This window comes from Rhinatrema bivittatum, chromosome 3, assembly GCF_901001135.1.
Source record: "Rhinatrema bivittatum chromosome 3, aRhiBiv1.1, whole genome shotgun sequence".
Classification (NCBI taxonomy): Eukaryota; Metazoa; Chordata; class Amphibia; order Gymnophiona; family Rhinatrematidae; genus Rhinatrema; species Rhinatrema bivittatum.
This window is the reverse complement of record NC_042617.1, coordinates 507,926,196-507,938,739: the sequence shown is the minus strand read 5'-3', so window position 1 is coordinate 507,938,739 and position 12,544 is coordinate 507,926,196. Positions and strand designations below refer to the sequence as shown.

General features: G+C 42.6%; 1 protein-coding gene across 4 annotated transcripts in view; it reads right to left on the bottom strand.

Moving 5' to 3' along the window:
• Positions 1-12,544, bottom strand: part of INTS9 (integrator complex subunit 9) — a 423,090-nt gene that overhangs the window by 88,372 nt on the left and 322,174 nt on the right. For all 4 annotated transcript variants that reach the window (XM_029596158.1, XM_029596159.1, XM_029596160.1 and 1 more), the window contains one exon: positions 7,834-7,958. In XM_029596158.1, the coding sequence (XP_029452018.1) occupies positions 7,834-7,958 (125 nt within the window). The remainder of the gene's footprint in view (positions 1-7,833; positions 7,959-12,544) is intronic.

Here is a 12,544-nt window from a genome sequence, read left to right as displayed (position 1 = left end):
TCATGAAGGAATATGGAATTCATAATCAGATGATAGTTCCATATTCATTATTCAAAATAAAATTGCAGAATATGCTAATCAAAAACTAATAGAAACAGCAAAATGAATGATGGAAGATTTGGTAAGCAGTCAAGTTTTGGATGGAAGCAGTAAGTGCTGCTGCTTATGTAAGAACCCACTGTAACAAGTAGTTACTGAAAGTAAAATCACCAGAAAGTAGACAGGCAAGAGGCAATCTGTAGGATATTTTTAAGTTTTTGGATGTCTTGTATATTCCTGGATTCCCAAGCAATTTCTGAAGAAGTTAGATGCTAAGAGCAAACATATAATCTTTGTTGCTTATTTGATAAACAGGAAAGGATACTGCTTGTATGATCCCAAATGAAACTGATTCTGCGAAACCGATATCCAAAGTTTCTTAAGTCAAGAAAAGGAGCGGAAATTTTAGAAAATGGACATGAATCTTTGAGAAAAGATGATCAAATCGCTTATTTCCCAAAATGAAGAGAACATTGGACATTATCACATTGATGAAATATTGAGACGCAATGGTGAAAAGTTTTATCATATGATCATCTACAACAAAAACGCATGGTGTCTCAATAAAAGAACAGCAGAAAAAACCAGACAAACAGGAACCTCATCATTCAATGCATAATTTACAACCCCCTAATAGACTAGTACCTAAACCAAAAGTAAGGTCTTACTATAAAAAAGTGTGCATCATAAAGTGAAAGAACCACTATATACTGATGATGCTTTGAAGACAGACTAAAATGATAAATGGGCAGAGGCTACTGCTGAAGAACTTCATTTCACAACATGATAACTTGGTAGCTGGTGCCATGAAAGGAGGACAGAAAAGTTATTAAATCAAAATGATATTTTAAGTTAGAATTAAGTCCTAAAGATGCTATGTAGTGACAAACATACATAGAAACATAGAAATGATGGCAGAAAAGGACCAAACAGTCCATCCAGTCTGCCCGGCAAGCTTATGGTAGTATCTGCTGCGATGTACAGGTCACCCCATACTTATCAGTTTCCCAGACCATAGAAGACAGGGCTCTTGTTTATTGCAGTCTGAGTCCAATTCCTTGATATCTCTTGCCCTTGAAGCAGAGAGTGATATTGGAGTTGTAGCAAAACTATCAGGCTTACTAGTTAAGGGTAGTATTAGCCGCAACAGCAAGTTTCCCCCATGCTTATTTGTTTCCACAGACCATAAAAGTCAGGGTTCTTGTTGGTTACTGTCTGCATCCAATTCCCCTTTTCTTTTTTCCCCCCCTACCGTTGAAGCAGAGAGCAACGACAGAGTTGTATCAACAGATTAAAGGCTAATTAGTTAAGGATAGTAACCGCTGCACCAACAATTTACCCCCATGCATTTTTTTCTTCATTTCCATCCTCTAGCCTTTAGGGATCCACAGTGTTTATGTTATGCCCCTTTGAATTCTTTCACTGTTTTTGTCTTCACCACCTCCTCCGGAAGGGCATTCCAGGCATTTACCACCCTCTCCCATGAAGAAATATTTCCTGATGTTGTTCTGAGTCATCCTCCCTGGAGTTTCATTTCATGACCCCTATTAGTACTGATTTCTTTCAAATGGAAAAGGTTTGTCAATTGTGCATCATTAAAACTTTTCAGGTATCTGAAGGTCTGTATCACATCTCCCCTACACCTCCCTCTCCTTCAGGGTATACATATTTAGATCCTTCAACCTCTCCTCATAAGTCATTTGATGGAGACTCCCCACTATTTTGGTCACCCTTCTCTGGACTGTCTCCATCCTTTCTCTGTTCCTTTTGAGATAGTCTCCAGAAATGAACACAGTACTCCAGGTGAGGGCTCACCAAGGACCTGTACAAGGGGATTATCACCTCCTTTTTCTTACTGGTTATTCCTCTGTCTATGCAGCCTAGCATTCTTCTGGCTTTAGCTATCGACTTGTCACATTGCTTCACCATCTACAGATCACTAGACACTGTCACCCCAAAGTCCCTCTCTTGGTCAATGCGCAACAACTTTGCACCCCCCCATCACTTACAGCTCTTTTGGATTACTGCACCCCAGATTCATGACTCTGCACCTTCTTGGCATTGAATCCCAGCTGCTATATCTTCAACCACTGTGCAAGCTTCCTTAAATCACGTCTCATTTGCTCTAATCCTTCCAGTATGCCCATTCTGTTGCAGATCTTAGTATCATCCACAAATAGACAAACTTTACCTTCTATCCCTTCCGTAATGTCACTCAAAAAGATTGAACAGAACCGGTCCCAACACTGATCCTTGTGCCACACCGCTTAACACTGTTCTCTCTTCAGAGTATGTTCCATTTACCATCACATGCTATCTTCTATCCATCAGCCAGTTTGTAAACAATGCCACCACCTTGGTGCTCATTCCCAAGCTTCTCATTTTATTCATAAGCCTCTTATGCAGGACTGCATCAAACGTTTTGCTGAAATCCAAGTAGATCACATAGAGTCTGACTAGTAGCAGTTATTTATGATCAATGATGTGGAATAGACTATCAAGAAACATTCACCGGTAATAAAAATAACTCCTCAGATTACTGGATTTAGCAAATGAAGAAAACGTAACTAAGCGATAATTTGATCTGAAAACAGTGTATCTTCATGGAGAATTAGAAGACATACGTGGAGCAACCTCCAGGGACTGATGAAGAGGAAAAGATAACAAGAGTTTGTAAGATCAAAAAAGTAAAGCATAGATTAAAACAATCATGTCATGCATGGTATATAACATTACATCATATGACAAGGTTATCATCAAATAGAATCAGATCAATGTGTCGATATACTGTGTCAAGGAGAAGAATATGTTATAACTAGCTATTTTTGTAGATCAGAGTTTCTCAACCCATGTGCCATGACAATATTCTTGCTGGGCCATGGTGATCAGTCCCAGCCCCAACTCTCCCTCTTCTACCCTTGCAGGGCCGACACAGATGCAGGTGCAGAAGTGCCTTTGTCAAAAGACAGGAGATGAATGACCAGGGCTGAGCTGCTGCCACAGAAAGCAGGCCCAGTATTGCTGCTGCTCCCCCTGGTGAAAGGAAGGCTCAGCACTGCCACTGTTCCCACTGATGAAAAGGATATAGGTAGGAAACTAAGGTCTGTTCTGAAAATAAACTTTTCTATATGGAAACAGATATAAATGTTTTTATGATTAGAGTCTAATACTCTAATTACATTAGAAAACAAAATTCTTTTCTGGGGGGACTGCAAAATACCTGTACTGAAGCAATTTTATGTAGGGTTCAGATTAGGGTTAGCACAACAGCATTCAAAATTATTTACATTATGGGAGAGGGTAAGGAAGAGCTTTCGCAAAATGCAAACACTAAAATCTCCTTGGGAATGAACTACAAAATCAGATTTAAAATGTGGGATCTTGAGTTCCTGCATCAAAATAATTCCTGCACTTCTATCACTGAAACACTTCCATGTCTGCTATAACATGAAAATCCAAATTAGCACTATCACATATCATATAAAAATATTAAATATAAAAGGGATTGATTTTTAAAACAGATGCCATTCCTAAAACCACAGAAAAGGAAGAAATAATACCAACGTTCAAATTACTGGTGAGACCACATTTCTAGTATTTGTACAATTCTGGTGGAGGCCAACACATTAATAGAATTCAAGAAAGCATGAGCTAGTGAAGAAGAAAGCTGGAAATCTAAAAATATATTATATTTATATAAATTCTTTTACTATACCGATACTCAAGACGAAGGTCTTATCGTACCGGTTTACAATGGAACAGGGGGGAAAACCAAATTAACAATTTAAGAAGAAGGTAAATTTACATTAAACAGGGAGCGAAAACCTGGAAGATGGAAGACAGGAAAGATTATAAAAGATAACAACTGGAGAGTGATAAAATAATCAACGAAGAACAGTAGAGTTACGAGACAAAAAACATAGATTTATCCTCGGCGATTATAAATCTGATAAGTCCTGTGGAATGAAGAGAATGGGGAGGTGAGCAAGGGGGAGGGGCGGTGTCAGGGCAGGGGTTGGAGGGGGAGGGGGGGAGGTGTTAGGGAAGAGGTCGGAGGGTGAGAGTCAATGTTGGTTGATAGAGGTTCCTTTAACGGTAAGCTTGTGTGAACAGCCAGGTTTTCAGTTTCTTTCTGAAGGAGAGATGGCATTGTTCCTGGCATATATCTGGGGGAAGCGAATTCCAATGGAGCGGACCCGCTGTTGAGAGTGCTCGCTTGTGAATAGAATTGTGGACCGAGGATTTGTTGGGAGGGGGCTTGAGCGAACCTTTGTAGGCAGTTCTGATCGGCCTTGTGGAGGAATGTAGTTCGAGAGGGATTGTGAGTTGAAGTGTGGATTGTTGGTAGATGGATTTGTGGATGATGGTGAGAGCCTTGAAGAGTATTCTATATTGGATGGGTAGCCAGTGTAGAATTTTTAGGATTGGTGTGATGTGGTCCTTACGACGTGTGACTGTAAGGATCCTGGCCGCTGCGTTTTGCAGCATCTGAAGAGATTTAGTAGAAGAGGCAGGGAGACCGAGTAGTAGAGCGTTACAATAGTCGATCTTTGAAAACAGTATGGCTTGAAGCACTGAACGGAAATCCTGGAAGTGTAAGAGCGGTCTTAGCTGCTTCAGGACCTGTAGCTTAAAGAAGCATTCTTTGGTTGTAGCGTTAATGAAATTTTTAAAATTCATTCTAGAGTCAAGGGTGGCCCCAAGGTCTCTAACCTGGCTTGCTAGTGGAGTAATTGCATTGTTGGTGTAGGGGTTGTTGTCGCTAGGGGAGATAACCAGGAGTTCCGTTTTGGACGTATTAAGGACCAGGTTGAGACTCGAGAGGAGGAGGTTGATGGCGTGTAAGCAGTTGTTCCAAAAATTTAGAGTAGAGGAGATGGGGTCCGAGATAGGGATTATGATTTGCACATCGTCCGCGTATATAAAATGGGTGAGGTTGAGGCTATTGAGTAGCTGGCATAAAGGGAGTAGATATATACTGAACAGGGTAGGGGAAAGTGAAGAACCCTGTGGTACTCCTTGTTTTGAAGGTATGGGGTGGGATTCTTTGTCATTTATTTTAACTTTGTATTGCCTGTTGTTCAGAAAGGATTTAAACCAGAGTAGTGCAGAGCCGGAGATGCCTATTTCCATTAGACGGTTGATGAGGATAGAATGGTTTACCATGTCAAATGCAGCGGAAATATCGAGTAGGGCTAGAAGGTAGGATTGTCCCTTGTCAAGGCCCATCAGGATGTTGTCCGTTAAAGAAAGAAGGAGGGATTCGGTGTTTAGGCGTTTCCTGAATCCGAATTGAGAAGGGTAGAGAATATTGTGAGAGTCAAGGTAGTCTGTGAGTCGGGTGTTGACAAGCTTTTCCATTAGCTTGGCTATAAAAGGTAAGTTTGCAATAGGGCGGAAATTTACAGGGTTGGCTGGGTCCAGGTTGGGTTTTTTTAGTAAGGGTTTCAGCGAAGCGATTTTTAAAGAGTCAGGGACAGATCCTTGATTGAGGGAGCAATTTATGATGTCAGCCAGAGGTTTTGCAATGGTGTTAGGAATGGTGAGAAGGAGTTTGGTCGGTATTTGGTCCAATGGGTGTGAAGAAGGTTTCATTTTCTTGATTATCGATTCTATTTCCAGGGATGATGTAGGTTCAAGAGAATCTAGCGACTGTTTGTGGATGGTTGGTGATGGATTTTGGTTTGGTGGTTGCGAGGGATTTGATGCAGTGTTGGATGTTGCCAGTGGGGCAAGTAGCTTTTTGATTTTGTTGTCAAAGAAGATTGCCAACCCTGTAGATTTATTTTGGGCTTCTTCTTCTGGGAAGGTGGGGGGAATAGGGGTGGTAAGGGCTGCGACATATGAGAACAGAGTTTTTGGGTCGTATAGGAAGCCGTGTATTTTTTTGGCGTAGAAATCTCGTTTGGTGCGGGTAATGGATGTCCTATAGTAGTTCATTGCTGTTTTGTAAGAAGCCAGTGAGGTAAGGGAGGGATCTTTCCGCCAGCGTTGTTCTTTGTGTTGGAGGTCTTGCTTGAGTTTTCTTAATTCAGATGAGAACCAGGGTTTTTTGTTTGTGCGGGCCAGGTTGATAACTTTTGAAGATAAGGGGCAGATTATGTTTGCTACTGAGTGTATGATAGTTTGCCAGGAGTTAATAGCGGTATCTGCATCAGAGAGGTCGAGTTTAATTAGGTCTTTGGCAAGGCTGTTGTTGAGAGTGTCCATGGAACAAGGTTTCCTGAACTGGATAGAGGATTTTGTAGCAATGGGGGTCTGATTTTGTTTTATAGATAATTCTGTAAATATCAACGAGTGATCTGACCAGGGGATGGGGGTGCAAGAAGGTGGGGAGATGGTCGAGATGGTATCGTTTGTGAATATCAGGTCAAGCGTGTGGCCTGCTTTGTGTATGGGATCGTTTATAATTTGTTTGAATCCCATAGCCTGGAGGGAGGAGAGAAGGGCTTCACAATTGGATGATGGAGAGGGGGAGTCAACATGGATGTTGAAGTCTCCTAAAATAATAGCAGGTGAGTTGGTGTTGATGTGTTGAGCTATGATCTCGATTAGGGGAGAGGGGTTGGCTTCTAGGAGCCCTGGGGGGGCGTAGATAAGGCAGATTTGAATAATCCGATTTCTAGTTTGGTCGTCGATTTGAAGGCTTGCTGGGATAGTCGCAGTTCTTTTTTTGCAATTAACATTATTCCACCCCCTCTTATTTTAGGTCTGGGGATAGAGAAGATGTCATATTCAATGACAATATGTCATGCATATGTCATGCATGTCATATGTCATGCATGTCATAGGCTTGAACAATGCCCCCTCACATTCAAAAAAAGACTTAAAACTTGGCTTTTTACTCAAGCCTACGACTGAGTTGGTCTTCACAACTCCCTCCCTCCTGGACAATTTCATATCATACCACTTTGTTCAATAATTCTAGAATTAATTTTCAAATCCCTCTTGTCAATTTTTCAAATACTATATACATGATTGATTCATTCTAATCGCCTGTCTATAAGATTTCTGTTATTTAATTTGTTTTATAATGTTATTTATTTCAATTTTCTCCAAGTTCATTTTCCTGTTCTATGTAAGACACACATGTTAAGTCATTCCAATGTTATATGTAAACCGAAGTGATTAATAACATTGTTACTAGAACCTCGGTATATAAAAAATGTTAAATAAATAAAATAAATAAATAAATATTGTTGTATTGGTAGTTGGTTAATTATGGCAGTATCTGTGTTTTTCAGTCATGTTTCGGTAATGGCACAGATGTCCGGTTGGGTGTCCTGGAGGAGGTCGTTGAGCATGTGGGATTTTTTTGAGAGCGACTGCGAGTTGAGAAGGGTTAAGGTGATTAAAGATAAGCCTAGGAATTGTGTTAGTGGGGAGATCATGATTGGAATCAGGGATCTCTTTGAGTGAAGATTGTGCAGTGGATTAGTTCTGATGGGGAGTGAGTGAGGGATAATCGGTATAGGGAAGGTTTGTAGCATGTTGTCTTTTTGGAATAAAGTGGATGACAGTTGGGATTGTGGAGGGAAATATCGCTGCTAGAAGAAATGAGTGAAGTGAGAATGCAGGGTGCAGAAGACAAGAAAGAGAAAGAAAATTGGATAGAAAGAGAAAGACAAGAAAGAGAAAGAAAATTGGATAGATTATCTGGAACTTATAGTCCTTTATCTGCTGTCATATTATGTGTTTCTTAATTTGTAAAAAGCATTAAGATCCTGTTTGGATTAAAAGCATGCTGTAAAGTAAAACATTATCTTCATTAGTACATAAGACAATCTATTTTACCTGTACTTCTTTTAGTAGTTTGGATACTTGAATAAAATTTAGTCTGGTGTCAATTGGGCAATAGACACATTTCATAGCCAGAGGTTGGTAAGGAGCCAGTGCATCCAGATAGGAGAAGTCAGGTTCTGGGAAAAAAAATACAGTGTTTTATCTCCATTTATTAGACATCTAAAAATAAAGCATGTAACATAGAAACATAGAAATGACGGCAGAAGACGACCAATTGGCCCATCCAGTCTGCCCAGCAAGCTTCACACTTCTTTCCTTTCATACTTATCTGTTTCTCTTGGCTCTTAGCAATCCTTGGTTCTATTTCCCTTTCACCCCCACCATTAATGCAGAGAGCAGTGATGGAGCTGCATCGAAGTGAAATATTAAGCTTGATTAGTTAGGGGTAGTAATCGCCGCAACAAGCAAGCTACACCCATACTTATTTGTTTACCCAGACTATGTTATTCAGCCCTTATTGGTTGTTTTTCTTCTCCCCTGCTGTTGAAGCAGAGAGCTATGCTGGATATGCGTGAAGTATTAGTTTTTCTTCTCCTCTGCCATTGAAGCAGAGAGCTATGCTGGATATGCATTGAAAGTGAAGTACGCATTGAAAGCCACATTAAATATCAACAAATATTGAATAAGCCTAATAATTGGTAATACCTATAGCCTATGAACTCTCCGTTAATTTCACATACTCTTACCCACCCCTGTTTTGTTTTTTTTTAAATTTGGAGATGGCAGCCCTCCATCCTTCCGCTCCGTGAAGGTGGAACACCAACCACTGGCATCCCACTCCGTGAATGCCTCTGTGGCTACTGCCACTCCGTGCAGTGTTTTGCTGCCTCCTCTTTATACACGTCCTCTAGACCTGATGGATCCACAGTGTTTATCCCACGTCCCTTTGAAATCCTTCACAGTTTTGGACTTCACCACTTCCTCCGGAAGGGCATTCCAGACATCCACCACTCTCTCCGTGAAGAAATACTTCCTGACATTGCTGATTTTTTCTGACGGAAAAGGTTTGTTGTTGTCTTTGGATCGATAAAGTTTTTCAAGTATCTGAAGGTCTGAATCATATCACCCCTGCTCCTCCTTTCCTCCAGGGTGTTCATATTTAGATTCTTCAATCTCTCCTCGTATGACATCCGATGAAGACCCTCCACCTTTCTGGTCGCCCTTCTCTGTACCGCTTCCATCTTGTCTCTGTCTCTTTGTAGATACGGTCTCCAGAACTGAACACAGTACTCCAGGTGAGGCCTCACCAAGCACCTGTACAAGGGGATAATCACTTCCCTTTTCTTACTCGATATTCCTCTCTCTATGCAGCCCAGTATTCTTCTGGCTTTTGCTATCGCCTTGTCGCATTGTTTCGCAGACTTCATATCATTAGACACTATAACCCCTAGGTCTCTCTCCTGCTTCGTGCACATCAGCCTTCCCCCCCCCCCCCCCCCCCCCCCATCGAATACAGTTCATTCGGATTTCCACACCCCATATGCATGACTTTGCACTTCTTGGCATTGAATCTCAGCTGCCATATCTTCGACCACTCTTCCAGTTTCCTTAAATCCTGTCTCATTCTCTCTACTCCTTCCGGCGTGTCCACTCTGTTGCAGATCTTAGTGTCGTCCGTAAAAAGACAAATCTTACCTTCTATCCTGTCCGCAATGTCGCTCACAAAGATATTGAACAGGACCGGTCCCAACACCGATCCTTGTGGTACACCACTTAAAACCGCTCTCTCTTCAGAGAAAGTTCCATTTACCATCACACATTGTCTTCTGTCCGTCAACCAGTTTGCAATCCAGGTCACCAACTCGGCACTCACTCCTAAGCTTCTTGTTTTATTCACCAGTCTCCTGTGCGGAACCGTATCAAAAGCTTTGCTGAAATCTAAGTAGATGACACCGAGCGCTCTTCCTTGATCCAATTCCTTGGTTACCCAGTCAAAAAAGTCAATCAGATTTGTCTGACAGGATCTTCCCCTGGTGAATCCATGCTGCCTCTGGTCCAGCAATTCTCCGGACTGTAGATAGTTTACTATTCTCTCTTTCAACAGTGACTCCATTACTTTTCCCACCACTGAAGTGAGGCTAACTGGTCTGTAGTTACCAGCCTCCTCTCTGTTCCCACTCTTGTGAAGCGGGACCACCACCGCTCTTCTCCAATCACGGCACCACTCCCGTTTCTAGGGATCTATTGAACAGGTCACACAGCGGACCCGCCAGCACATCTCTGAGCTCCTTCAGTATCCTTGGATGAATCCCATCAGGTCCCATGGCTTTGTCCACTTTCAGATTCTTTAGCTCTTCCCATACATTTTCTACTGTAAAAGGGTTTTCGTCTATTCCACTTCCTTCCAGTTTCTTGTTGTGTAGAGATGGTCCTTCTCCAGGGTCCTCTTTAGTGAACACAGAACTGAAGTATTCGTTTAATATTTCTGCCATTTCTTCGTCTCTCTCCACACATTGATCATTTCCACCTTTCAATTTCACTATACCACTTTGAACTTTTCTCTTTTCACTGATGTATCTGAAAAATGTTTTGTTACCATTCTTTATCTCCTTGGCAATCCTCTCTTCCACTTGACTTTTTGCCGACTTGATTAGTTTCTTCGTCTCCCTCAGTTGACTCAAATATTGTTCTTTGTGCTCATCCCTTTGGGATCTTTTATATTTCTTGAATGCTGTTCTTTTAGCCTTAATTTTGTCAGCCACCTCCTTTGAGAACCAGATAGGTTTCATTTTTCTTTTGCTTTTCTTTACATTTTTAACATATAGAGTAGTTGCCTTGGTAATTGCTCCTTTTAGATTGGTCCACTGCTGATCCATATCTCTCTCGTTCTCCCAGCCTTTTAGTTCTTACTCTATGTACTTCCCCATTTCTTCAAAGTCCGTGTTTTTGAACTGTAAAACTCGGGTCTTTGTGCTTCTTTTCCATATTCTTTTAGTGATATTAAACCATACCGTTTGATGATCACTGGTGCTGAGGTGGGCGCCCACCTGGACATCAGAGACATTATCTCCATTAGTGAGCACTAAGTCGAGTATAGTTCCTTCTCTAGTGGGTTCAATTACCATTTGTTTGAACAAAGTTACTTGCATGGCATCCACTATCGCTCTACTATTTTTAGATTCTGCAGATGGGATTTTCCAGTCTACATCTGGCATATTAAAGTCACCAACGATCACCACTTCTCCCTTCTTTCCTATCTTAAGGATGTCTTCAATCAGGTCTCTGTCCAGCTCTTCCTTTTGGTTTGGAGGCCTGTAAACCACTCCAAAGGTGCACTGTCTTAGCTTTCCACAGGCTGAAAACAATCATGTAATAATGAGTCAGTTAGAGATGTGAATCGTGTGATCGATCGTCTTAACGATCGATTTCGGCTGGGAGGGGGAGGGAATCGGATCGTCGCAGTTTGGGTTTTTTAAATATCGTGTAAATCGTGTAAATCCAAAACCAGCACACTAAAACATCCCTAAAACCCACCCCGACCCTTTAAAATAAATCCCCCACCTTCCCGAACCCCCCCAAAATGCCTTAAATTACCTGGGGTCCAGAGGAAGGGTCCCGCTGTGATCTTTTACTCTTGGACCTCCGGTGCGTTGTAGAAATGGCGCCGGCGCTACGTTTGACCTGTCCAGGGCAAAGGTAGCGCCGGCGCCATTTTGTTTTTTTGTCCCCCGACGGCAGGAGCGTAGGAGATCGCTCCCGGACCCCCGCTGGACCCCCAGGGACTTTTGGCCAGCTTGGGGGGGCCTCCTGACCCCCAAAAGACTTGCCAAAAGTCCAGCGGGGGTCCGGAACGACCTCCTGCAGTCGAATCGTGTTGCCGTACGGCCGGCGCCATTTTGCGCAAAATGGCGCCGGCCGTACGGCAACACAATTCGACTGCAGGAGGTCGTTCCGGACCCCCGCTGGACTTTTGGCAAGTCTTTTGGGGGTCAGGAGGCCCCCCCAAGCTGGCCAAAAGTCCCTGGGGGTCCAGCGGGGGTCCCGGAGCAATCTCCTACCGCGAATCGTTTTTCCGTATGGAAAAACGATTCGCGTGCAGGAAGTCGTTCCCCGACCCCCGCTGGACTTTTGGCAAGTCTTATGGGGGTCAGGAGGCCCCCCCAAGCTGGCCAAAAGTCCCTGGGGGTCCAGCGGGGGTCCGGGAGCGATCTCCTACGCTCCTGCCGTCGGAGGACAAAAAAACAAAATGGCGCCGGCGCTACCTTTGCCCTGTCATATGACAGGTCAAACGTAGCGCCGACGCCATTTCTACAATGCACCGGAGGTCCGAGAGTAAAAGACCACAGCGGGACCCTTCCTCTGGACCCCAGGTAATTTAAGGCATTTTGGGGGGGTTCGGGAGGGTGGGGGATTTATTTTAAAGGGTCGGGGTGGGTTTTAGGGTTGTTTTAGTGTGCCGGTTTTCCCGCCCTCCCCCTTCCCCTCCCCCCGATTTACGATTTTTTGACGATAAATCGGGGGAATTGTTATTGTATCGCGGCTCTAACGACTTTTGACGATTTAAAATATATCGGACGATATTTTAAATCGTCAAAAAACGATTCACATCCCTAGAGTCAGTATGTGTTTATTAAAACACTTCATGATAGTGAGGCTGACATGTAATTCTTTATAACATCTGCTGAAAAGATAAAATTACTTAGCTGCAATATTTTCTGTCTGGTAACCCAGCAGTTCAATCATATCACAAATTTGAGTCATG